Genomic DNA, 20,223 nt, shown 5'->3' with positions numbered 1-20,223 from the left:
AGGCAGCGCAGACAACATCCTACGATAGATTAGTTTCTTATTAGACCAGCGTGTTCCCACACGGTTACCTAACGTGTACCGTTTACTTTTCATCAAGTCCACATGACGCTTTTATAATAAAATACGGAGCAAATTCTACTACCGTACAGAACCTGTCAACAAAAAGAGTCTCTGATTTCTGAAACCCTGCGAAAAAGAGGCCTAGTTCCCATTAAGAACTGCCTGGGTAGTGTGCTCATCGAAGAAGATACCCACATCCAATGTGACGCCGAAATCTTTCCCGACGAATGAATAGCTTATTTGAGGGCCGCTAAGAAGTAATTCTATATGGACAAATGATGCAAAAGATGCATGCCAATAAAGGATCAATTGTTATTACTAAAACATATTCTGAAAATATACTCCTACCAACCTCATGTTCTGCTTCAATGAAGACGAAGTATCTATTTACGGGATGATCGTGGCCCCGAATAGAAGACAGAGTATCTCAAGACAATTGCGCCCTAGGTAACATTTGTGAAAAATATTGTATATTGGTCAAGGCACGAACATGAGGCAACGCGCCACCTTGCCAGTGAGGTAGGACAGAACGAAAACAATAAGGTCCATGTTGCCAGGCAGGCCCCGAAAAAACCTAAGAAAAAGCGTAAAGAGGAACAAATCGACCAAGATACAAAAACAGGAACAATCAAGTTTGACAACTAAATGGACTGAAATTCTAGGAACTCTCTAGGATATTAGGTCCATAAGCTAGACCTACAATCCAGCTTCGAATAAGTAATAATCAAGAAAGACAGAAATGGTACTCCACCACAATACTGTTCCGAAACACGCAGGCAGGAAATTTTCACGGTTCAATCGGTGAGGGAAAACAATACCACACCACTAGTATCGCAGTGCCAATAGCTGGCGAATATTGCGGAAGTGAAAACAAGCATGGGTTCTATTCTAGCATCTAACGGTAGGATCATTTTTCAAACAGATGAAAAAATATGAAAATTCTGAAGTCGAAATTCCGTTCAAGAAATAGAATTCATAAATAGGTTGAAGTAAAAGGGCATATAAGCAGCGGCGGATCAAACGGTAGGCGGAGTAGGCGGTCTCCTAGGGCCTCGCCGTCTTGGGGGCCCCAAAAAATTTGTGCCGATTGTGCGATTTTTGAAAATTTAACAGCAGAGTTAATTTACAGCAATAAAAATTAATTCAAAAGGTAACAAATTGATCAATCATATCATCCTTGGTTATATAAAACATTTGTTTGTATGTGATAAATTAAATGCAGAGAAGAATATCGACTTTGTGACTTGAAAGTATAAACGAAATTGCACCAGGATTTCCGAATGTATAGCACCAGGAGAGCATCCACGGAACCGGTAGTACCTTGTAAAGCAATTTTGGTCGAAAACCGCCTAAAGGTATGCAATATTTAAACACTAACTTTCCCGTTGGTCGTGAAAAATTTCTTCGAAAACTACCAGTTTCCGAAGGTATATTACCAGGAGAGCATCCACGGAAGAGGTAGCTCCTGGTACTGCGCCTTAAGTTATGCAATGTTTAAACAATAACTTTCCATACAAATCAGCTGTAATTTATCACATACAAACAAATGTTTTATATAACCAAGGAAGATATGATTGATCAATTTGTTACCTTTTGAATTAATTTTGTTTGCTGTAAGTTAACTCTGCTGTTAAATTTTCAAAAATCGCACAATCGGCACAAATTTTTTGGGGCCCCCGAGACGGCGAGGCCCTAGGCGACCGCCTTCTCCGCCTACCGTTTGATCCGCCGCTGATTCTATGGCTTAAATCTGGAATCGCTGGAAGTAAAGAAAACCGGTAGGCAGAACGAAGAAGTGGCCTTGAAACATTAGGCGTTCCAACCAGAATTGGTTCCTAATTTTATAAACCTTCCACTTTGCTAGATGCAATGCATAACTTGAGACTAGTTTTGCAGGATGAAGGATACAATTTTCAACAAATTTAAGCAATATATGCGATCAGGATGAAATGTGAAATAAGAGAATAAACTAGATGACATAATAGATGATGTAGATAGACATGAGGTAAAAGAACGCTTTAAGTATCTAGTAGCATCCTAGAAGAGAGAATTGCTTAGCAACAGGAATTTATGTGCTGCATATTCTCCTTTCGATCAATGCAGGAAGTCACCTGTGTTTTTGAATAGGTTTTTGGATTTCTATTTTTCTTTGAACTAATTAGTAGGAGTAAATGGAAGGATGTCTATGGTTGCTTTCAGAGAGTGTCATTTACTAACAAATGCATAGTGTATGCTTCACAGAGCCCTGATCTTTTTTACTGATAAGGTTTATTAGACATTTTAAACATTCTTAGTTATTCCAAACAGAATTAAAAAACCTAAATAAGAAAAAAATAATGCAATAGCTTGTATGTACTATTACTTTTTATTATAACCCTAATACATTAGTACTTGCTGCACATTAATCAAACGTTTGTCTCTGATTTATTACAGTCGGGCTAGTCCAGTGAGCTTATGGTGTGTAAACGTAGTCCCGAGCTAGGATACTACGGTCCACCAGTTGCTTATCGATCCAGTCGCGGAAGAAGGCCACATTACCGTACACACCAGGGATACCGTTTTCACCGCATCCGATACCCCACGCAACAATACCGGCCTGATAGTAGTGCTTCGAAGAGCCTGGGATCGGACAGACGAGCGGAGAACCACCGTCACCGCGACACGTATCCTGTCCGGCAACGCCTCCAGCACACAGGAAGCTCTGGTGAAGCACGAACCTTTTGCCAAGACGAGTGGTGCGCAGTGACTGTTGACACTCGCTCTGTGGTACAACCGGGAGCTCTACCTTCTTCAGAATGACCTGATATTTGCCCTCCTTGCCGAAGACGTTCTTGCCCCAGCCGGAGGCGAAACACTTGCTTCGATCGAACGAGGTTCCCTTCGGTGGGAGGCAGATCGGTTGTACGTTTGCCGCTGCTAGGAAGGGTTCGTTCAGAATAAGCAGAGCCACATCGTTCGCCAACGAACCCTTGTTGAAGGCTTCGTGTGTGATGACTTCAGCCACACGTCTGTCTTGATGTTGGTACAATTCATCCCGTGTTTGGGTATCCCATTCGCCGGCACGAATCAACAGCTGCTCCTTTTGCTTGTTAAAGACGCAATGAGCCGCGGTTAGCACGACGTTCGGGGCGATCAGCGAGCCACCACACTCGTACACGTTGAGATTGTTGTCTGCAACGCGTTCCTCACGCAACACAGCTAACATCCACGGGAACTCACCGTATTCCGACTCACCGTTCTTGTTGCCGGTAATGCGGAAACCCAATCCGTCGACGTTGCGTAAACCACAGGTCTGTCGGCTTGCTCCCGTACCAGGGTCAGTGGTCACTGGTGGAGCCTTGGTTGCGCTTGGTGGGGGATCAACCACCACAGAATCCTTTTCGCAACAGGTGTTCAGGAAGTGGGGACACTCCGACGCCTCGGACGGGTCTTCTCCGACACGAATGTCGATAATGCCGGCACCGTCCGTAATGATCTTGTTGTCACTACACAGGTAGTACTGCACGCATTCGCCTTCACAGGTCTGAAAAGAGGCAGTGGAATGGACACGATCAGTTTCGATACGCAAAATCACTTTCCGAATCTTTCGCTTACATAGCGTTGCTGTGGAGGTATTGGGGCCTGTGTAACGGCAGCCACTGGAGGTGCTGCGGTCGATGGTTCCGCCACCGTGTTTTTGTTCTCGGTCAGATTGTACAGCGACAGATATAAGTCGTCGAGCGTATCCTGGGCGGCAACCAAACCTCCCATAAGTGCTACTGCGGCCAGTAGCGCAATGGTTCGTGAGACCATGGTGATCTCAAACTAGGTGCTAGCTAGAAGAGAGATACAGGAAAGATGCGTTAACTTGTACTTCCGTGTATGACCCATCGATCAATTGTGCGTTGGTACGGGCGTGGAATGAGTTCGTTTACAAACGAAACGCAATGAGGGTGAAACACTGTAGCGAGTAGACGCACGAACGTGGAATATAAATGAGGTTTATCATTTAGCCTCAACTTTAAACGTACGATGCACGTACGTTGTGTATTGAAGTAACAAGATGTGAAACAATCCATCCTGTTTGCAAGTACAAATCTCGTGTTAGTCGAAAGCAAAGCAAATGTGGCCTTATGTTATTAACACTTGCCTCACGGGGATATTCCGACAGTTGTTTGTATTGATTGCTTCACAAATCAGTTGGGAAACTGCTACAAAAAGACGAACAAAATAAAACAACCAAAACCACAGCAGGTGATCGTATGATAACCTTTGCTGATACGTCCACAGGAGTACGCACGCATTCAGAGTTGATAGTGCACGAGTGAGAGAGAAAGCTTACTCTGGTAAGCATTCTTCGTTCGTTCTCTTTTACGTGATCTATAAATCGGTCCAATACTTCTTCTTCTTACCACCAATACTCACCTCGTCAATAAAAAATCACCGCACAAACAACGCGTTCACGTTCAATGCCACGCGGCCACCAAAACCCGGTGACTTGTCCCGAAACCGGACTGTGCTGGCAGCAAAGTTTTGGCAAATAAACAATTGTTCGGCCGCGCGCGTGCGACACCGTTCGCGGTCAGGAGAAGATTGAGCTACGCGGCTGCGCGATCGTATGGATTTAAGGCACCGAACAACCGAACCGATCGTGGTGTGCGTACGGTCAAGCCGGACTAGAAGTGCGCGGTGTCGGGTGACGGCGGTGCTCCAACATCGGCTTGAGAACCGGATTGAGATAACACATCACCGTACAGCCCTGCCCCTTCCGAGATTGATGCTGTGTTCTCGCGGTGAATCCCGCCACCACACGGTTGAGCCTACCTCATACACAGTGTGAAGCGATCCGTTGCCTTCAACCTTTGCCCACCCATCACCGCACTCGTGACCTCTGTTCCCTACCGGTGCAATTCCGGTGCGACCGGTTCCGTGGAAGAAGCAGCAGCAGCAGCAGCAGCGCACAAGCAGGAAAATCTTTTCATTAATTTAATCTCGCTTTACGAATTTGAAGACTTAGAAACAAAACAACTCAACCGATGCCGATAACCCCCGTGAACGAACCGCACGACCCAGATTCGAAATCTTAGAAACTTTCACAACCAACTCCGTTTTATTAACCAAACATGACAGAGTGTGAACAACAACCATTCTGTAGCGAACCGAAAAAAAAATGGACCAATATGTTCGACTCGATATGCAACAGTGGCAATAAAACAAGCAACCTTCGACGCTGCGGAATTTCCTCGCATTATGCGGAGACAAGGCGTAAACCTTGGCAAAACAGTAAGAGGATTTGTTGTTGAGGGTTCCATAAATACCTGGAAAATCCTTACAACAACATGGGAAATAAGTTCCGAGCGTAAACGATTGATTTTGTTTTGATCAAAACAACTTTACTTCGTTTGTGTCGTTCGCTCTGGCAACCTCAGACACACTCTCATACGCGTAATATTTTACGTCTTTCTTTTGAATGCCTCACATCGGATAACAATTCTGGAAGAACTGGTGTTTGCGTGTGACAAGAAACTGGCAAAGCAAACGTCTCTAAACATCCCGGATGGATAAATTGTGGAATAATAATCGTTGCGTTTGATATGCCGATGTTGGTCCACGAAGCTTCGGCGACTCCAATCCAAACATCGCAAGGGTGACATTGACACCTTTCCACTGAATCGTGTAAGACGCTAATGGGTGAAAAAGATTCTCCAAAGGTCTGCTGCTGCACCTACGAATCGATGCCGTTCCAAATGGTGTGCGTTTGCGGAAGATGCACCGGTAAGGAAGAACACCCTGACCCTGAAGAATGTGAACTCACCTTGACCGGTGGTGTGAAGCAGCTAAACACGTTTTGTTTTATTAATCTTTTTTCTGTCTTCGTCTTTTATTGGTTGGTTTGGTTTCCAATAAAGTCGAAACCGGAGACGAAACGACCGGCAATAAACAAGTAGAAGCGATTGAATAAATTAAAAATTCTTGCCATTCTCGATCGTTTGGGTCATGTGGTGTTGGTTGCTGTGGAGTTGTCGTTCAAGCGCAAACAAACAAAAACACAATCAGGCGGACAAACATTTAATTAGTCGTGAATTTCGTTCTATTGTAAAGAAGCTTTATTGTTTACACTTTGTTTAAAAATTAGTATAATCACGTAAAGGAGGGGAAAGGGAGTTCTCGTAAGGGAGGATTTCGGGAACTTCGGTACTGCATAAGGTTATAAGGTGTCTCTAGGTCACTGTTGTCGATAATCGTTTACCGTTGACAAGCATACCAGCAGGATCAGCAGCACTTCAGGGCTGTTTTGTATTCGCTTGAAATTAGCTAACAATCCACTCATATCACTCCCTGTCTGTGTGTGTGTGTGTGGGATGGGCAGAATGCCATCACGCTTCCGAGCACCTAGGGCGTGTAGCTGTCGGTACCGAAGTTACGCTGCATCATGTGTTGATCGATCCAGCCACGGAACTTGGCCACGTTGGCGTAAACGCCCGGGATGCCATTCTCACCGCACCCGATACCCCACGCGACCAATCCAGTCTGGTAGAAGTGGTGCGGTTTGTTGGGAATGGGACAAACGAGCGGTGATCCACCGTCACCCTTGCACGTATCCTTACCGGGCACACCGCCGGCACAGATGAAGCTCTTGTGCAAATTGAACTTGGCCCCGAGCCTGGTGGTGCGCAACGCCGTCTGACACTGGTCGTTCGGTACCACCGGCAGATCGATCTTCTTCAGTATCACCTGGTAGGTGCCCGCCTTGCCAAACACGTCCTTACCCCAACCGCTGGCGAAGCAGGTCTCATGGTTGAACGCCATGTCCTGCGGTGGCAGACACACCGTCTGAATGCTCTCGTTTGGCTCGACCGGTGAGTCGAGGAACAGCAGCGCGACATCGTTATGCAGTCCACCCTTGTAGTAGTCCGGATGGACGACGATTTCCACCACCGAGCGGTCCTGGTGCGGGTAGATTTCGTTCTTCGTCTGCGTATCCCACTCGCCGGCACGTACCTTCAGCTGGGACGGTTGCTTGTTCTGGACGCAGTGGGCCCCGGTCAGCACAACCTGTTTGTGAATAAGCGAGCCACCGCACGTATACACGTTCTCGCGCAGCTGGCCAAGTACCTCCTCCGTCTTCAAGATCGCCACCATCCACGGGAACTCACCGTACTCGGCCTCGTTGTTCTTCGAGCCGGTGATACGGAACCCAACACCATCCTCGTTGCGGCGGCCGCATCGTGCGGGAGCGACCGGACCAGGATTCGGTCCAGGATTCTGACCAGGGTTCTGACCAGGATTGGGGTTCGGATTCGGCACTGGGTTCGGGCCCGGTGGTACCGTTGGTGGTGGTAGAATCTTAACGAAGAACAGAAAACAGAAACGATCACAAAAGCTAGCACACAAACTTACATCACCACGAGACGAAGTTACGAAACGAAACTCCGTGCAACACTTACGATGTCCTCGTCGAAGCAGCACTGCAGCAGATAGTCGACGCACGGGTTGTCATCGGAGAAGCGAATATCGATCAGTCCCTCGCCGGACGTACTGCTGTTGGAGCAGAGATATTTCTGGATGCAGACAGCCTCATTGCCACACGGTCCACCCTGGAACGGTCAGACGGAGCATTCTCGTTTAGCAGCTGCCTTCACTGTGTACCTGTACCCCGAAGTACGCTTACCTTTACGCCAACTGCAGGAGTCGGTGGTGGCGGTGGGCCGGTTGTTGGCGGTGGTGCATCCTTACCCGGTGAGGCCGTCGTGAATACGGTATTGATCAGATCATCCAGGCTAAGTTCCTCAGCAACTGTTGGCCGAACGGTAACGGCAACTAGCGCCAGCAACGCCAATGCCGCACGGTACCGCTGCATGGCGACGATTATAAAATGATAAAGTCTCCGTAAGGTAGTTGTGCTCGCGAACGCTAGGCTCTGAGGAGAATGAAGTAGTCCGCAGATGCGTTAGTATGTTTTAACGGTGCCAGACTCCAGCACAGCACAGCAACCGATTGTGCCGACCGTACGATGGTCGTCGTGTCGCAACAAGCGGGGTTAGAACAACGACGCCACGCACACTTATCGAACCGGATCGGCGAACGTGCTGCGACACAGAGGGGGATGCACGGCAAGGTTTCCCAAGCGAGGGTAAAACAAACAACGAAAAAAACCCCTCCGGCCGATTGTGGATGCACAGTCTCATCCTGCAAATTAATGGCTGCCAGCGATAGAGATGGGAGGGATGCTCTCGACGTGCCCAAAATCAAACCGGTTTGTTGAGACGCACCGAAGCGGAAGGGCATCCGCCGTCAACACCAATTTTTACTGCCCATTGGAATGGCCAAAAACCTGCTGGCCACACGCATACAGGTAAGCGAGGCAGTGTGTTTTGTTTGTTATTGCCAAATATTCGAATGCCGTGGCATGACGAAGTGCGAAACTAATCCACGGAACCAAAGCGCAAATGTGTTATGGGGATTTATTAAAGCAAGCTGGCTTTCACCAGAACAAATGGATCGTGATCCCAATGACAAACACGCGTACGATCATATCCGGCATTGTACCGTGTATCGATCGGTTTGCATTGATCGCGAGTCGATAAAACGTTCAATGTCATCAGCTGAAAAGGGGACGGTGGAGAGCAGCACCGGGTAATTTAGGACTGGTACGGTAGCGGAACGCTGGGCCCGGAGAACTGGTTTGAATTGAATTTTGAAAAAACCCAACATTTTACTGGCGACTGCAGTCGGCGGAACAACAGAAGCGGTTTCGACTGCGTAAACAGGTTCGCACAGCTACCGCTTCTTCGCGTCGTGCATCACCGTCAGTTGTCGGGATTAAGGAACATGTTTCCTGTAGTTGAATCCTTTCGAATGCATACCTGCAGAAGGTGTCGCTTTGTGTTCACATCTTCCTGCCCATCAGATGGTGTAATTGATTAATGGATATCAATTGTCACCGCCGTGTGCTATAATAAAAACGAGCCGGAGAAGCTTACGGCCATCACCGGTCTTGTTCGGTTACGCACACCAGCAATACAGTAAACGAACATGATAGGCATTAGCATAGGAGATGTGCGAGAACACTCGTCGGGTTGTAAACGTTTATTTGAGAGGCTAAAAGCAGGGAGCAATGAGCAGATTTATTCCGTTCGAAATGATCAAGTGATAATGTTATTCAGAATAAATATAAAACGTACGTTGCACACCGACACACCTATTCCAAAGCGTGGAAAAGTATTGAGATTGTATTTCATTTTATTGGAAGTCATTGATCCTGGAACCTCCACAGACTCTAGCGGGTATTTCTATTTGGAAATGTTTAAAAAAATGAATCCTTCAATCCTTCAGTACGAGATCTGTCTGTTGAACTTGAACTTTATCCAAAGCTTGAACGTTACCACATTTCGAATTTTTAATTTATACATCAAATTATCACGCTCGTAAAACCCACATGTAAATCAGCCCTCACAATTATATGTTGAATAATTAACGCGTTACTATCGTTCATTATATTAATAATCAAAGGTCAAACTGCAAAGTTTTGCAATTATGATTTCCATCAATTCCATCCTGCTACATGTTTATGATGTGTTGGCAATAAGGAGTCATTATGATAGACTCCAAGTGTTTACTATCCAAATAGTCATTTTGCCTGCAATATGCAATATGTGTGCAATGTTCTCATGCAGTTCCGAATGAACACAACACATGTAACAAAGTAAGCAGCATCCTACGCTAGACATCAGAGTTTTTTTTTTACCGAAAACCAATTATGTCTGCAAGACTACGGAGCTCGATTGGCAATCTTAACTGCGAATCTAATATTCATTAACCTCTTACATCCTCAAGGGAACGACAATAGTGTTGTCATTAAGTAATGAATCTTTTGAGAAGATTCATTTTGATGAATCTTAGGTAAGGAGTCAATCAACTCAGTTATCGACTATCGAAAGATTGATGAATCCTTAAACAGAGGCGGAACTTGCTTCTTGGAAACCTAGGCGGAATTGTAGCTGGTCGAATTTTCATTCCTCAGAACTAGATATATTTGAAGAACAAGAATTGCAAATTTCAAATGCAACTCCAATAGCTCCTTATAAACATTTAAGATTTTTTGTATCCTTCCAATTTTGATTACACATTTACTCATGGTTATAAACATTTTATAATCATTTTATTTCAAACTTGATCTATGAAGAATCCGCTAAAATGTATTAGTTTGAAATGTTGGATCTTCGCTGTTTCGATTCAGAACTTCTGGACACATTCCATCACAATTTGAGCTTACCATGCCTCCTTTGTCCATATGGACGACTTAAAAGGACTTTACGGGGTGGGTCGTTCGGTGTCATTCTCATGACGTGACCAGCCCACCGGAGCCGCATAGGCCTGGCGAGTCTAATCTGCTGTACGACAGAGTTTATTAAGTGTAGCTCATAGAGTTCGTCATTATCCGGTTGGCAGCCAGCACCCTATCTGGTGTGCGTATCCTAACATCAATGTTACCATCTTTTGACCCAAGATAAATGAAATTTTTTACTACTTCGAAAGTGCGCTCTCCTATTTGTACACCATCCTTGCGTTAGTTATGTTTTGTTAGGAGGGCCGCTGATGGTGCCTCCATCAACTTGGTTTTTGCCTCGTTAATCTCCAACCCGTGATTATCCATCGCCTGTTAAATCCTTCGGTTCAAGCATCCAGTTCGTAGGAGAGCCGTAAACCGAAGATGTCTAGGTCATCAGCGTATGCCAGGATCTGAATTGACTCATAGAAGATGGTCCGTGAAGTTTCCACCTCCGAGTCGCGGATGGTTCTCTCTAGCGCTAGACAAGAAAACTCCTGTGAATAAGTCCTTCGAGCTCTTTCCATCCATTATCACCTGGCATGTGATGTGCATGTGTTGCGTCATAAAGTTTTACCCTAGTTTTACCCCATACCCTATGCTGTCGTATGCGGCTTTGAAGTCGATGAAGAGATGGAAGGAGAGCAGCTGCTGTTCTGCCATGTTCTTCAAGATCTGCCACATGATAAAGATCTGATCAGTGGTTTATTTTTCGTTGCGGGACCCCTTCTGGTAGTTTCCAACTACCGTTTCAACGAATGGGACAAGACGATCTTTTACTATAAGGGAGGATATTTCGTAAGCGGTATTCAATATCGTAATACCCCTGTAACTGCAGCCCTCTAGCTTATTTCCCTTCTTGTATATGGGGTAGATGATACCAAGATACCTCCCATACCTCAGTAATAGTTCGATAATTTTCGTTCTTTAGTGCTGCACCTCCATTTTTCATCAGTTCGGCTACTATTCCGTCAATGCTAGGTGGCAGTAGCATGATATCAGCTGCTAGTGGAGCCTTCAGCTGTTCGTTGAACTGACCAGATCTCAATCCTTGTTTTGACAACAGGTCCCCGTAGGTCTGAAGATGTTTCGGTGATTAACTATTTTTTGGTTAAACTTTATAGGAATAGGTGTTGAGTGGAGGTGAGCCTATGGCGAGCGACCTTCGAGAGGCTTCGGATTCTTCCTCATTACAGAGCAACAAACAAATTATTCCTATTTATTAAATTATTAATACATAATGTAAGTTAATTGTAATGGGTTGAATAGAAATTCGAGGCTTATTGCATATAATCAAATGCTAAAGCGCACCTAAAGCGTGTCCTCTAAGTGATGTGTACTTGATCCGCGAGCCTTCAAGGAAAAGAAACGCCGTCCTCGTATAGCAAATGTTCCCCACTAACGGTATTGAGATTATGTTAGAATAACACGTAGATACTGTTATCAATGACGCGTTGGTAAAACCCCACACTGGAACGGTTCATTTCGCTACTCTGCCGTTTCAGTGTTTCGTTAATCATAATGAGTGAAAGGTGGCGTTTCGTTGTTGATCGAGCCGTTGTGGTTATGCTGCTAGTCGGGCTGTTCCCGACGATACAGACAGCAGGGATCGGAGACCAACAAAAGGTACGGGACAGTCGCAACTACTTGCGTCGTTTAATAGGCTCTATAAACATTATTTTATTGCAAAACGTCACCATTCTTTCTCCACAGCCGTGTACTACGAACAGTAACAAAGCTGGATATTGCAAGGCGAGCTGCCATGAGCAGGACATTGTTGATCTTCGGACCACTGCGTCTTGCACTAGTGAATCTCCGTACTGTTGCCCAATAGTGGACAATGTGTCATCATGGAGTACAAAAGCACAATACACCGAATGCGACAGTAATAGAGGATATTGCGTGAAAAGTGAAATGTGCAGTGTTCCTACGTACCGATTGCGCTCGAACAGATGTCCAACTTACGAGGAAGTTTGCTGTCCCAAGGGTACTTTCCCGGGAGAGTCTATTTCAATTAACGTCGTAGTTACTTCTGCTTCTTCCACTACTACATCGACTACTAGTACTACCACTGTTGCTACTGCCGATGTTGACGAAATTATTTCTACTGCGGCTAGCTCTACTACTGTTGCTACTCCAGCTAGTACTATTATGGCAACTACAACTTCAGAATTGGTCACTTCTTCAATGACTACCAAAAAAATGATCTCTTCTCCATCCACGACATCTATTCCCACTCGTCCTAATGATCATTGTGTTGAATGTGAGGCTATGGAACCCCCTTTATCCACTACCGTATCGTATGAAATGCCTATAATGACAGGGACGACAACCGAATCCATTCATTCGACAAATACTCCAACTGCCGAAGCTAATGAAGAAGCGAATACTGCGGATCCAACGAGCTACGATGAAAATCAATTTCCAGAAAATTCAACTGAATGGCACAGCTCTGTTACAGCCCCAACTACTGACAAACCAGATCCCATATCCAACTTATTAGAGAAGTTCAGTCGGGATAATTTCATCTACCAAGAGTGCGGTCAACGAAACCCGAACGGTGTTGTAGAGCACACGATCAACCAAGACGTCCGTGCTGAATATGGGGAAATTCCATGGATGGTCGCATTATTAGAGTTACCTGATTATCGCTACTGCTGTAATGGTGCCCTCATCAATAAAACCGCCATCCTGACAACAGCTCACTGCATAACAATCTGTGGAGGAAATGTGTCGCAGATAGTGGTGCGAGTTGGTGAATGGGACATGAGCTCTACCGTTGAACTGATACTTCCACGGCAGGACATTGGCGTTAAAAAAATATATGTGCATGATGACTACAAGAAGTCCTCACTGATCAATAACATTGCGTTGCTGGTACTGAACGCATCGGTAGAATACCAAGCCACTGTACAGCCAGTTTGTTTGCCAGAGGCGCAGTACGAGTTAAAGAGCCATGAGAACATGATCGCTACTGGATGGGGTGCGATGGTTGAAGCGAATGCTACGTCAAAACAAATATTGAAAGTACTTCATCTAAACCGCGTGGAAATGAGTATCTGCAAGAGGGAACTGAAGACGGAAGTAAACCGGGATTTTGAACTGCACGAGAGCTTCGTATGTGCTAATATAAATCATAAGGATAAGGAAAGACCGTGTAAAGGAGACGCTGGTGCTCCAGTTGTGGTCGAGATTCCTCGTATGGTAAATCGCTACTACCTGCACGGCTTGGTATCGTGGGGTTACGGATGCAATCAGAACCGAACAACGTACACCGTACTAACGCATGTGGGCCATTTTCGGAATTGGATAGACGGTATTCTTCAACCCAAGGCAAAAAAGAACAGTAAAAAATCGAATGGGAAACTCAAGGGGAAATAAATAGCTAGCAAATAATGGTACTCCTCTGAGAAAATCACCTTCTAATGTTTTTAAGAATTATGAAAAAAAAGAGAAATAAAGTACAGATTGTTAGGGGTTGGCACAAGCCCGTCCCAAACCCAAGCTTGGATATATGATGGCACATGTTAAACCTTCGCACGGAGAGGACGTGACGGAATAGGTGTTGAGTGGAGGTGAGCCTGTGGCGAGCGACCTTCGAGAGGCTTCGGATTCTTCCTCATTACAGAGCAACAAACAAATTATTCCTATTTATTAAATTATTAATACATAATGTAAGTTAATTGCAATAGGTTGAATAGAAATTCGAGGCTTATTGCATATAATCAAATGCTACAGCGCAGCTAAAGCTTGTCCTCTAAGTGATGTGTACTTGATCCGCGAGCCTTCAAGGAAAAGAAACGCCGTCCTCGTATAGCAAATGTTCCCCACTAACGGTATTGAGATTATGTTAGAATAACACGTAGATACTGTTATCAATGACGCGTTGGTAAAACCCCACACTGGAACGGTTCATTTCGCTATTCTGCCGTTTCATTGTTTCATTAATCATAATGAGTGAAAGGTGGCGTTTCGTTGTTGATCGAGCCGTTGTGGTTATGCTGCTAGTCGGGCTGTTCCCGACGATACAGACAGCAGGGATCGGAGACCAACAAAAGGTACGGGACAGTCGCAACTACTTGCGTCGTTTAATAGGCTCTATAAACATTATTTTATTGCAAAACGTCACCATTCTTTCTCCACAGCCGTGTACTACGAACAGTAACAAAGCTGGATATTGCAAGGCGAGCTGCCATGAGCAGGACATTGTTGATCTTCGGACCACTGCGTCTTGCACTAGTGAATCTCCGTACTGTTGCCCAATAGTGGACAATGTGTCATCATGGAGTACAAAAGCACAATACACCGAATGCGACAGTAATAGAGGATATTGCGTGAAAAGTGAAATGTGCAGTGTTCCTACGTACCGATTGCGCTCGAACAGATGTCCAACTTACGAGGAAGTTTGCTGTCCCAAGGGTACTTTCCCGGGAGAGTCTATTTCAATTAACGTCGTAGTTACTTCTGCTTCTTCCACTACTACATCGACTACTAGTACTACCACTGTTGCTACTGCCGATGTTGACGAAATTATTTCTACTGCGGCTAGCTCTACTACTGTTGCTACTCCAGCCAGTACTATTATGGCAACTACAACTTCAGAATTGGTCACTTCTTCAATGACTACCAAAAAAATGATCTCTATTTCAACTAACGTCGTTGTTACCGAATGTGACAGTAATAGAGGATATTGCGTGAAAAGTGAAAATTGCAGTGTTCCTACGTACCGATTGCGCTCGAACAGATGTCCAACTTACGAGGAAATTTGCTGTCCCAAGAGTACTTTCCCGGGAGCCCCAACTACTGACAAACCAGATCCCATATCCAACTTATTAGAGGAGTTCAGTCGGGATAATTTCATCTACCAAGAGTGCGGTCAACGAAACCCGTACGGTGTTGTAGAGCACACGATTAACCAAGACGTCCGTGCTGAATATGGGGAAATTCCATGGATGGTCGCATTATTAGAGTTACCTGATTATCGCTACTGCTGTAATGGTGCCCTCATCGATAAAAACGCCATCCTGACAACAGCTCACTGCATAACAATCTTTGGAGGAAATGTGTCGCAGATAGTTGTGCGAGTTGGTGAATGGGACATGAGCTCTACCGTTGAACTGATACTTCCACGGCAGGACATTGGCGTTAAAAAAATATATGTGCATGATGACTACAAGAAGTCCTCACTGATCAATAACATTGCGTTGCTGGTACTGAACGCATCGGTAGAATACCAAGCCACTGTACAGCCAGTTTGTTTGCCAGAGGCGCAGTACGAGTTAAAGAGCCATGAGAACATGATCGCTACTGGATGGGGTGCGATGGTTGAAGCGAATGCTACGTCAAAACAAATATTGAAAGTACTTCATCTAAACCGCGTGGAAATGAGTATCTGCAAGAGGGAACTGAAGACGGAAGTAAACCGGGATTTTGAACTGCACGAGAGCTTCGTATGTGCTAATATAAATCATAAGGATAAGGAAAGACCGTGTAAAGGAGACGCTGGTGCTCCAGTTGTGGTCGAGATTCCTCGTATGGTAAATCGCTACTACCTGCACGGCTTGGTATCGTGGGGTTACGGATGCAATCAGAACCGAACAACGTACACCGTACTAACGCATGTGGGCCATTTTCGGAATTGGATAGACGGTATTCTTCAACCCAAGGCAAAAAAGAACAGTAAAAAATCGAATGGGAAACTCAAGGGGAAATAAATAGCTAGCAAATAATGGTACTCCTCTGAGAAAATCACCTTCTAATGTTTATAAGAATTATGAAAAAAAAAGAAATAAAGTACAGAATGTTGGGACCATTTATTTATTCTTCATTACTGCTTATCGGTTTCTCGTACGTGTAACTCCAGATGCTGAGATCCTCCTGCTTTATCACCGCATCGATCCAGTCTCGATGGTACGCCACATTGGTCAAAACAGTGGGAGCATTTTGCTTGTTGCAGTCATAGCCCCACGAGCTGAGACCCACCAAATAGTACCGATCGCTACCGTGTGTGATCTCCTTCATGTATGGTGAGCCCGTGTCTCCCCTGCAGGGTAGCATCTCCGTGTGCTGCGCCTCGGCGCAGATAAAACTGCGATGCAGTTGGTATCTACGGTCCATTAGATTCCGCAACGCCTTTTCACACAGATCATGCAGGAGATGGCGTAGGTGCGTCTTCTTCAGTATCGTCTGGGGTAGCTTTAGGGGTTCAACGAAATTCGGTACATCGCCCCATCCGACACCAACAATTTCTGCTCCTTGAGGGTTACTACTGGCCGGTGGTAGACAAACTACCCCAACCGTATGATTTAGCTCGATCGTGTCGCGTAATATTACGATCGCGATGTCATTTATCTTGCTCGTCATACTGTAATCCGGGTGTATAAAAATCTTCTCCATCTCACTGTCCACATGCGGTATGGGTTCGCGATTTGTACTCATGTCCCATTCGCCCAGTCTGACCACCAGAGATGGCATAGCAAACCGGTACGGGTGCAAACAGCTGGCCGTGGTGAGAACTGCTGCTGGATCGATCAGAGCACCACCGCACAGATACTTTAGGGAGTTATTTTTCGCGCGGACAAAAATTGCCACCGTCCAGGGATATTCGCCATACTCGGACTCACTCAGCTGGTTATTTTCGATGGTGAAGATCACGCCGTGTGGATTGCGATGACCGCATCCTTCGATGTTGTAGGGCGGTACGTTTACCGTCGGAACACTGGAGCCAGTGGTAGTGGGAACAGTTGTTGAGGATGACTCGTTTACAGTGCTAGTTTCAGCAGTACTTGGCTCAGATGGTTCCAGGCAACATTCCATCAAATATTCTACACATTTATCTCCCGGTTGCCTGATATCAATTACATTTTCTCCAGAATAACCAATTACTCCGTCCGTGCAATGGTATTGAAATACACAGATGCCTTGTTCACCGGATGGAGTTGTACAGGTCTACAAAGGTTTAGAACAAGTTAATGCTACCTAAAACCTGCTCATAAACGAACTTACCTCGTCGCTGTGGTAGTTGACGACGCTATTTTGCGCTACAATTCCGGTGCAGAGTATTCCCAAAGAAACTATCCACCACTCCACGGGCGCCATATTGTTTCTCGCCAAGGTATTGCAGCTTCCGTTCAGTAAGGCTTAAATGGCTCGAATGATGACTCGTTGCCGCTGCTACCGCATTTGAAACACAACTAACTGTGCATGCCTGTAATTATCAGACGTTTTGACCTGTATGTGTCGACCTCTGACAGGCGACGCAACATCTGATAGATAAAGCAGTTGGGAATCCCCGCTAATCACTGTCTGCTTGTAATCTTACCAAAACGTAACACTACCCGATACAGTATTTCATATAATTGCTATGTAATAAAAACTTTTAATGCTATTGATATTTATTATTATTCAATGGACATGTGTCTCATTGAACATGGATTACAAACATTTTACATTTTAACAATCTTAAGTATGTGGCGAACAGACTTGGTTAGCTAGGACACGAAACGCGCCACCTAGGGAGAATTGGGTGAAGTAATAATATTATTGTTGGGAAGAATCAGGTCAACATGCGAACAAAAAGAACCTTGTTTGTAGTGGGGACAAACAGGATAATCGTTAAGACTAGAACAAAGGGACAGGAATAGACAGCACATGTATTTCGTGGAAAAGAGGACACACATATCGACACATGAGAGGTAACAGATGGTATGTAAAACGATATAAAAACGGTCCATACAATAGTTAGATATCGTTCTACACGAAAGGGGAGTTTCCGTTCAATCATCGTTCGGAGTCCAAAGTTGGTGAAAGACGTGTGCATTGTACTCAGCAACCAGGAAGAGAATAACTCCTAAAAGTACCATAAGTCCGCATAAGTAACCAGTTAGTTTTAAATGTATTTGCGCTTATATGAAAGTCGTACTGGCTGCAGAACTCATTAAATGTTTAATTAAATTAAACCGACTCTAGTCTATTAGTACAAACTGCAGAATGTGACGTCACGGTTACAGAATTAAATTCGAATACTGCCTTTCGGCAAATCGGATCACTGAAGTGCAAAAGAAAAAGTTTGTATGCATGTTTTGCAAATTGTTTGCCAATTATTGAAACTTGCCAAAAAAGGTAGTAGGCACTTGCGATGGGTTGGGTAGTGTAAGGCCTTTCTGCGTCTGCTCGCTCATCCTGAGGTTATCGCGGATGGTACAGAGGTTGTTGATAAGCATTGACCTATGCTGCGATAGAAAATTCCCACATCGTCAGTATTTGCATGCACACACTGGAATCTGTCGTACATACGTTAATTTTCAACCAATATTACGTTGAGTGAACGTCAAACTGGCAATACAAACGAGGCAGCGTTTAAGAAACCACCTCGCGATTAACATTACTTCTGGGAGTGAATTTGTGCAAAACGAATGTAAAAATAGGGAACGAATATTTTTCCTACACCGTACTTTTGCTTCGTGATCGGTTAGAATCATTTGTTGATGGATTGGTACCAACAAATGACACTAGTCAACGGACGACGATTAGTGTTTGTAGTGGTCTTGACGATCCTCGCATGCTTACCAGCGACCGGGAACACGAGCTGTGGCGAAAAGCAAATCTGCGTTTTCCACGATAAGTGTAAAGATGATAAAATTATAACCGACGGTGCAAACATAATACAGGGAAGGATTGGCGGATGTATCCAGCACGGCTATGTTTGCTGCGGTCTGCCGGAATATGAGCCCGACAGTGATGAGCAACCGGATGATCCGGACTGGAGCCCTCAGTGTGGTCAGCGTACCAACGTTTCCGAACGGACCGACCAGGAGAGCGGAACGAATCGGTTCGAGTTTCCGTGGAGTGTGACTCTGTTTGGCGAAGTAAAGTTTGGTGGCAGGCGTAAAAAACAGTTCCTTTGCGGCGGCATTTTGATAGATGATTACACCGTGGTAACGGCGGCCCGATGCGTTCATCAGAAGAATCGAACAGTTCTAAGGGTCGAGCTGGGCAGATGGGATTTGAACGATGAACGCGAGTCCCGCACACAGGTAATAAAACTACGTAGGAGTGTGACTGGTTTCATCGCTAAACGGCGTCTTGTTTCTCGTACTTCTCCGCTTTAGGAAGTGGCCGTGGAGGACGTTATTGTTCACGAGGAGTATGTGTCATCCAGTCACGTCAACAATATAGCGCTGCTCATACTAGAAGGCGGAGTAAACATTGGACGAGCGGTGAATCGCGTGTGTCTGGACGTATCACGGCATGATCCGCCGTACCGTACCATGACAATGGATGACTACTCACTGTGCTACGTGGTAGGCTGGAGTCATATTCCATCAGACAACAAACACAACCGGCCGCTTAAGCTCAGCTCAACGTTTGCTAGTGCGCAGGAATGCATGGAGTCCGTGCGACGTGCGACCCGTTCCTTGGAGTTTCTGTTGCCAAAGGAAAATTTCTGCCCATCATACCTAGACAATACCGTGCCCTGTGAACGAGCGCCTGGATCCGGGCTGGTTTGTGAGTCTAATCTCGGCGGAAGGGATCAATTCTTTTTGGCGGGCATCGCATCGTATTCCGTGCGAAACTGCAACCAATACCAGGTGCACGACGTATTTTTGAAAATACTCGACTACGTCGATTGGATCGATTATCACGTTGCGAAACAGAACCGGCAGCCGAGTTACTATAAACCCAATCCGAGCGTCGAATAAGCGTAACGCTTGATAAAGTGTAATATGGAAATAATAAAACACAACACAACGCGTTGTACAATTGATGCACCTTGGTCGCTTTTCATTTCAACGCTGCTCGTACTTTTGTACTGGCAGTCCCCGTGATACGCGGTTCCGCTTATGCACTGATTC

General features: G+C 45.3%; 4 protein-coding genes across 5 annotated transcripts; 1 reads left to right on the top strand and 3 right to left on the bottom strand.

The window, feature by feature from the left end:
- Nucleotides 1-2,324: 2,324 nt before the first annotated feature.
- LOC128301293 (phenoloxidase-activating factor 2-like) lies at nucleotides 2,325-4,644 on the bottom strand. Of its 2 annotated transcripts, none has more exons than XM_053037734.1 (3): nucleotides 4,465-4,644; nucleotides 3,655-3,875; nucleotides 2,325-3,583 (listed from the first exon to the last, which is right to left on the bottom strand). In XM_053037734.1, exons 2-3 carry the CDS (start codon nucleotides 3,850-3,852, stop codon nucleotides 2,513-2,515), a joined length of 1,269 nt encoding a protein of 422 aa, XP_052893694.1. In that variant the 5' UTR covers nucleotides 3,853-3,875; nucleotides 4,465-4,644; the 3' UTR covers nucleotides 2,325-2,512. The 2 variants fall into 2 exon arrangements, with proteins under 2 accessions (XP_052893694.1, XP_052893776.1); XM_053037816.1 differs by having other exon boundaries at nucleotides 3,655-3,871.
- Nucleotides 4,645-6,123: 1,479 nt separating this feature from the next.
- Nucleotides 6,124-8,178, bottom strand: LOC128301208 (phenoloxidase-activating factor 2-like). Its single transcript, XM_053037610.1, has 3 exons — nucleotides 7,712-8,178; nucleotides 7,488-7,637; nucleotides 6,124-7,386 (listed from the first exon to the last, which is right to left on the bottom strand). Exons 1-3 carry the CDS (start codon nucleotides 7,898-7,900, stop codon nucleotides 6,433-6,435), a joined length of 1,293 nt encoding a protein of 430 aa, XP_052893570.1. The 5' UTR covers nucleotides 7,901-8,178; the 3' UTR covers nucleotides 6,124-6,432.
- Nucleotides 8,179-12,621: 4,443 nt separating this feature from the next.
- On the top strand, nucleotides 12,622-20,070 carry LOC128299139 (transmembrane protease serine 9-like). Its single transcript, XM_053035013.1, has 4 exons — nucleotides 12,622-13,746; nucleotides 15,048-16,078; nucleotides 18,941-19,404; nucleotides 19,480-20,070. The coding sequence occupies exons 1-4, from the start codon at nucleotides 12,641-12,643 to the stop codon at nucleotides 20,068-20,070; spliced, it is 3,192 nt and encodes a 1,063-aa protein (XP_052890973.1). The 5' UTR covers nucleotides 12,622-12,640.
- On the bottom strand, nucleotides 16,172-17,474 carry LOC128301586 (phenoloxidase-activating factor 2-like). The gene is made up of 2 exons (XM_053038189.1): nucleotides 17,375-17,474; nucleotides 16,172-17,289 (listed from the first exon to the last, which is right to left on the bottom strand). Exon 2 carries the CDS (start codon nucleotides 17,183-17,185, stop codon nucleotides 16,187-16,189), a length of 999 nt encoding a protein of 332 aa, XP_052894149.1. The 5' UTR covers nucleotides 17,186-17,289; nucleotides 17,375-17,474; the 3' UTR covers nucleotides 16,172-16,186.
- Nucleotides 20,071-20,223: the final 153 nt, after the last annotated feature.

This window comes from Anopheles moucheti, chromosome 2, assembly GCF_943734755.1.
Source record: "Anopheles moucheti chromosome 2, idAnoMoucSN_F20_07, whole genome shotgun sequence".
NCBI lineage: Eukaryota > Metazoa > Arthropoda > Insecta > Diptera > Culicidae > Anopheles > Anopheles moucheti.
Note: the sequence above shows the minus strand (reverse complement) of the source record. Positions and strands in the feature narration are given on the sequence as shown.

What these genes read in the sequence shown, in the direction of transcription:
- LOC128301293 (XM_053037734.1), bottom strand. Translation starts at nt 3,852, where the DNA reads ATGGTCTCACGAACCATTGCGCTACTGGCCGCAGTAGCACTTATGGGA. An exon ending in TACCTCCACAGCAACGCTAT is followed by an intron (nt 3,584 to 3,654) that starts GTAAGCGAAAGA and finishes GCCTCTTTTCAG; the next exon opens with ACCTGTGAAGGCGAATGCGT.
- LOC128301208 (XM_053037610.1), bottom strand. Translation starts at nt 7,900, where the DNA reads ATGCAGCGGTACCGTGCGGCATTGGCGTTGCTGGCGCTAGTTGCCGTT. An exon ending in CTCCTGCAGTTGGCGTAAAG is followed by an intron (nt 7,638 to 7,711) that starts GTAAGCGTACTT and finishes TGACCGTTCCAG; the next exon opens with GGTGGACCGTGTGGCAATGA. An exon ending in GCTGCTTCGACGAGGACATC is followed by an intron (nt 7,387 to 7,487) that starts GTAAGTGTTGCA and finishes TTCTTCGTTAAG; the next exon opens with ATTCTACCACCACCAACGGT.
- LOC128299139 (XM_053035013.1), top strand. Translation starts at nt 12,641, where the DNA reads ATGGAACCCCCTTTATCCACTACCGTATCGTATGAAATGCCTATAATG. An exon ending in GAATGGGAAACTCAAGGGGA is followed by an intron (nt 16,079 to 18,940) that starts AATAAATAGCTA and finishes CATGCTTACCAG; the next exon opens with CGACCGGGAACACGAGCTGT. An exon ending in AACGCGAGTCCCGCACACAG is followed by an intron (nt 19,405 to 19,479) that starts GTAATAAAACTA and finishes TCTCCGCTTTAG; the next exon opens with GAAGTGGCCGTGGAGGACGT.
- LOC128301586 (XM_053038189.1), bottom strand. Translation starts at nt 17,185, where the DNA reads ATGGAATGTTGCCTGGAACCATCTGAGCCAAGTACTGCTGAAACTAGC.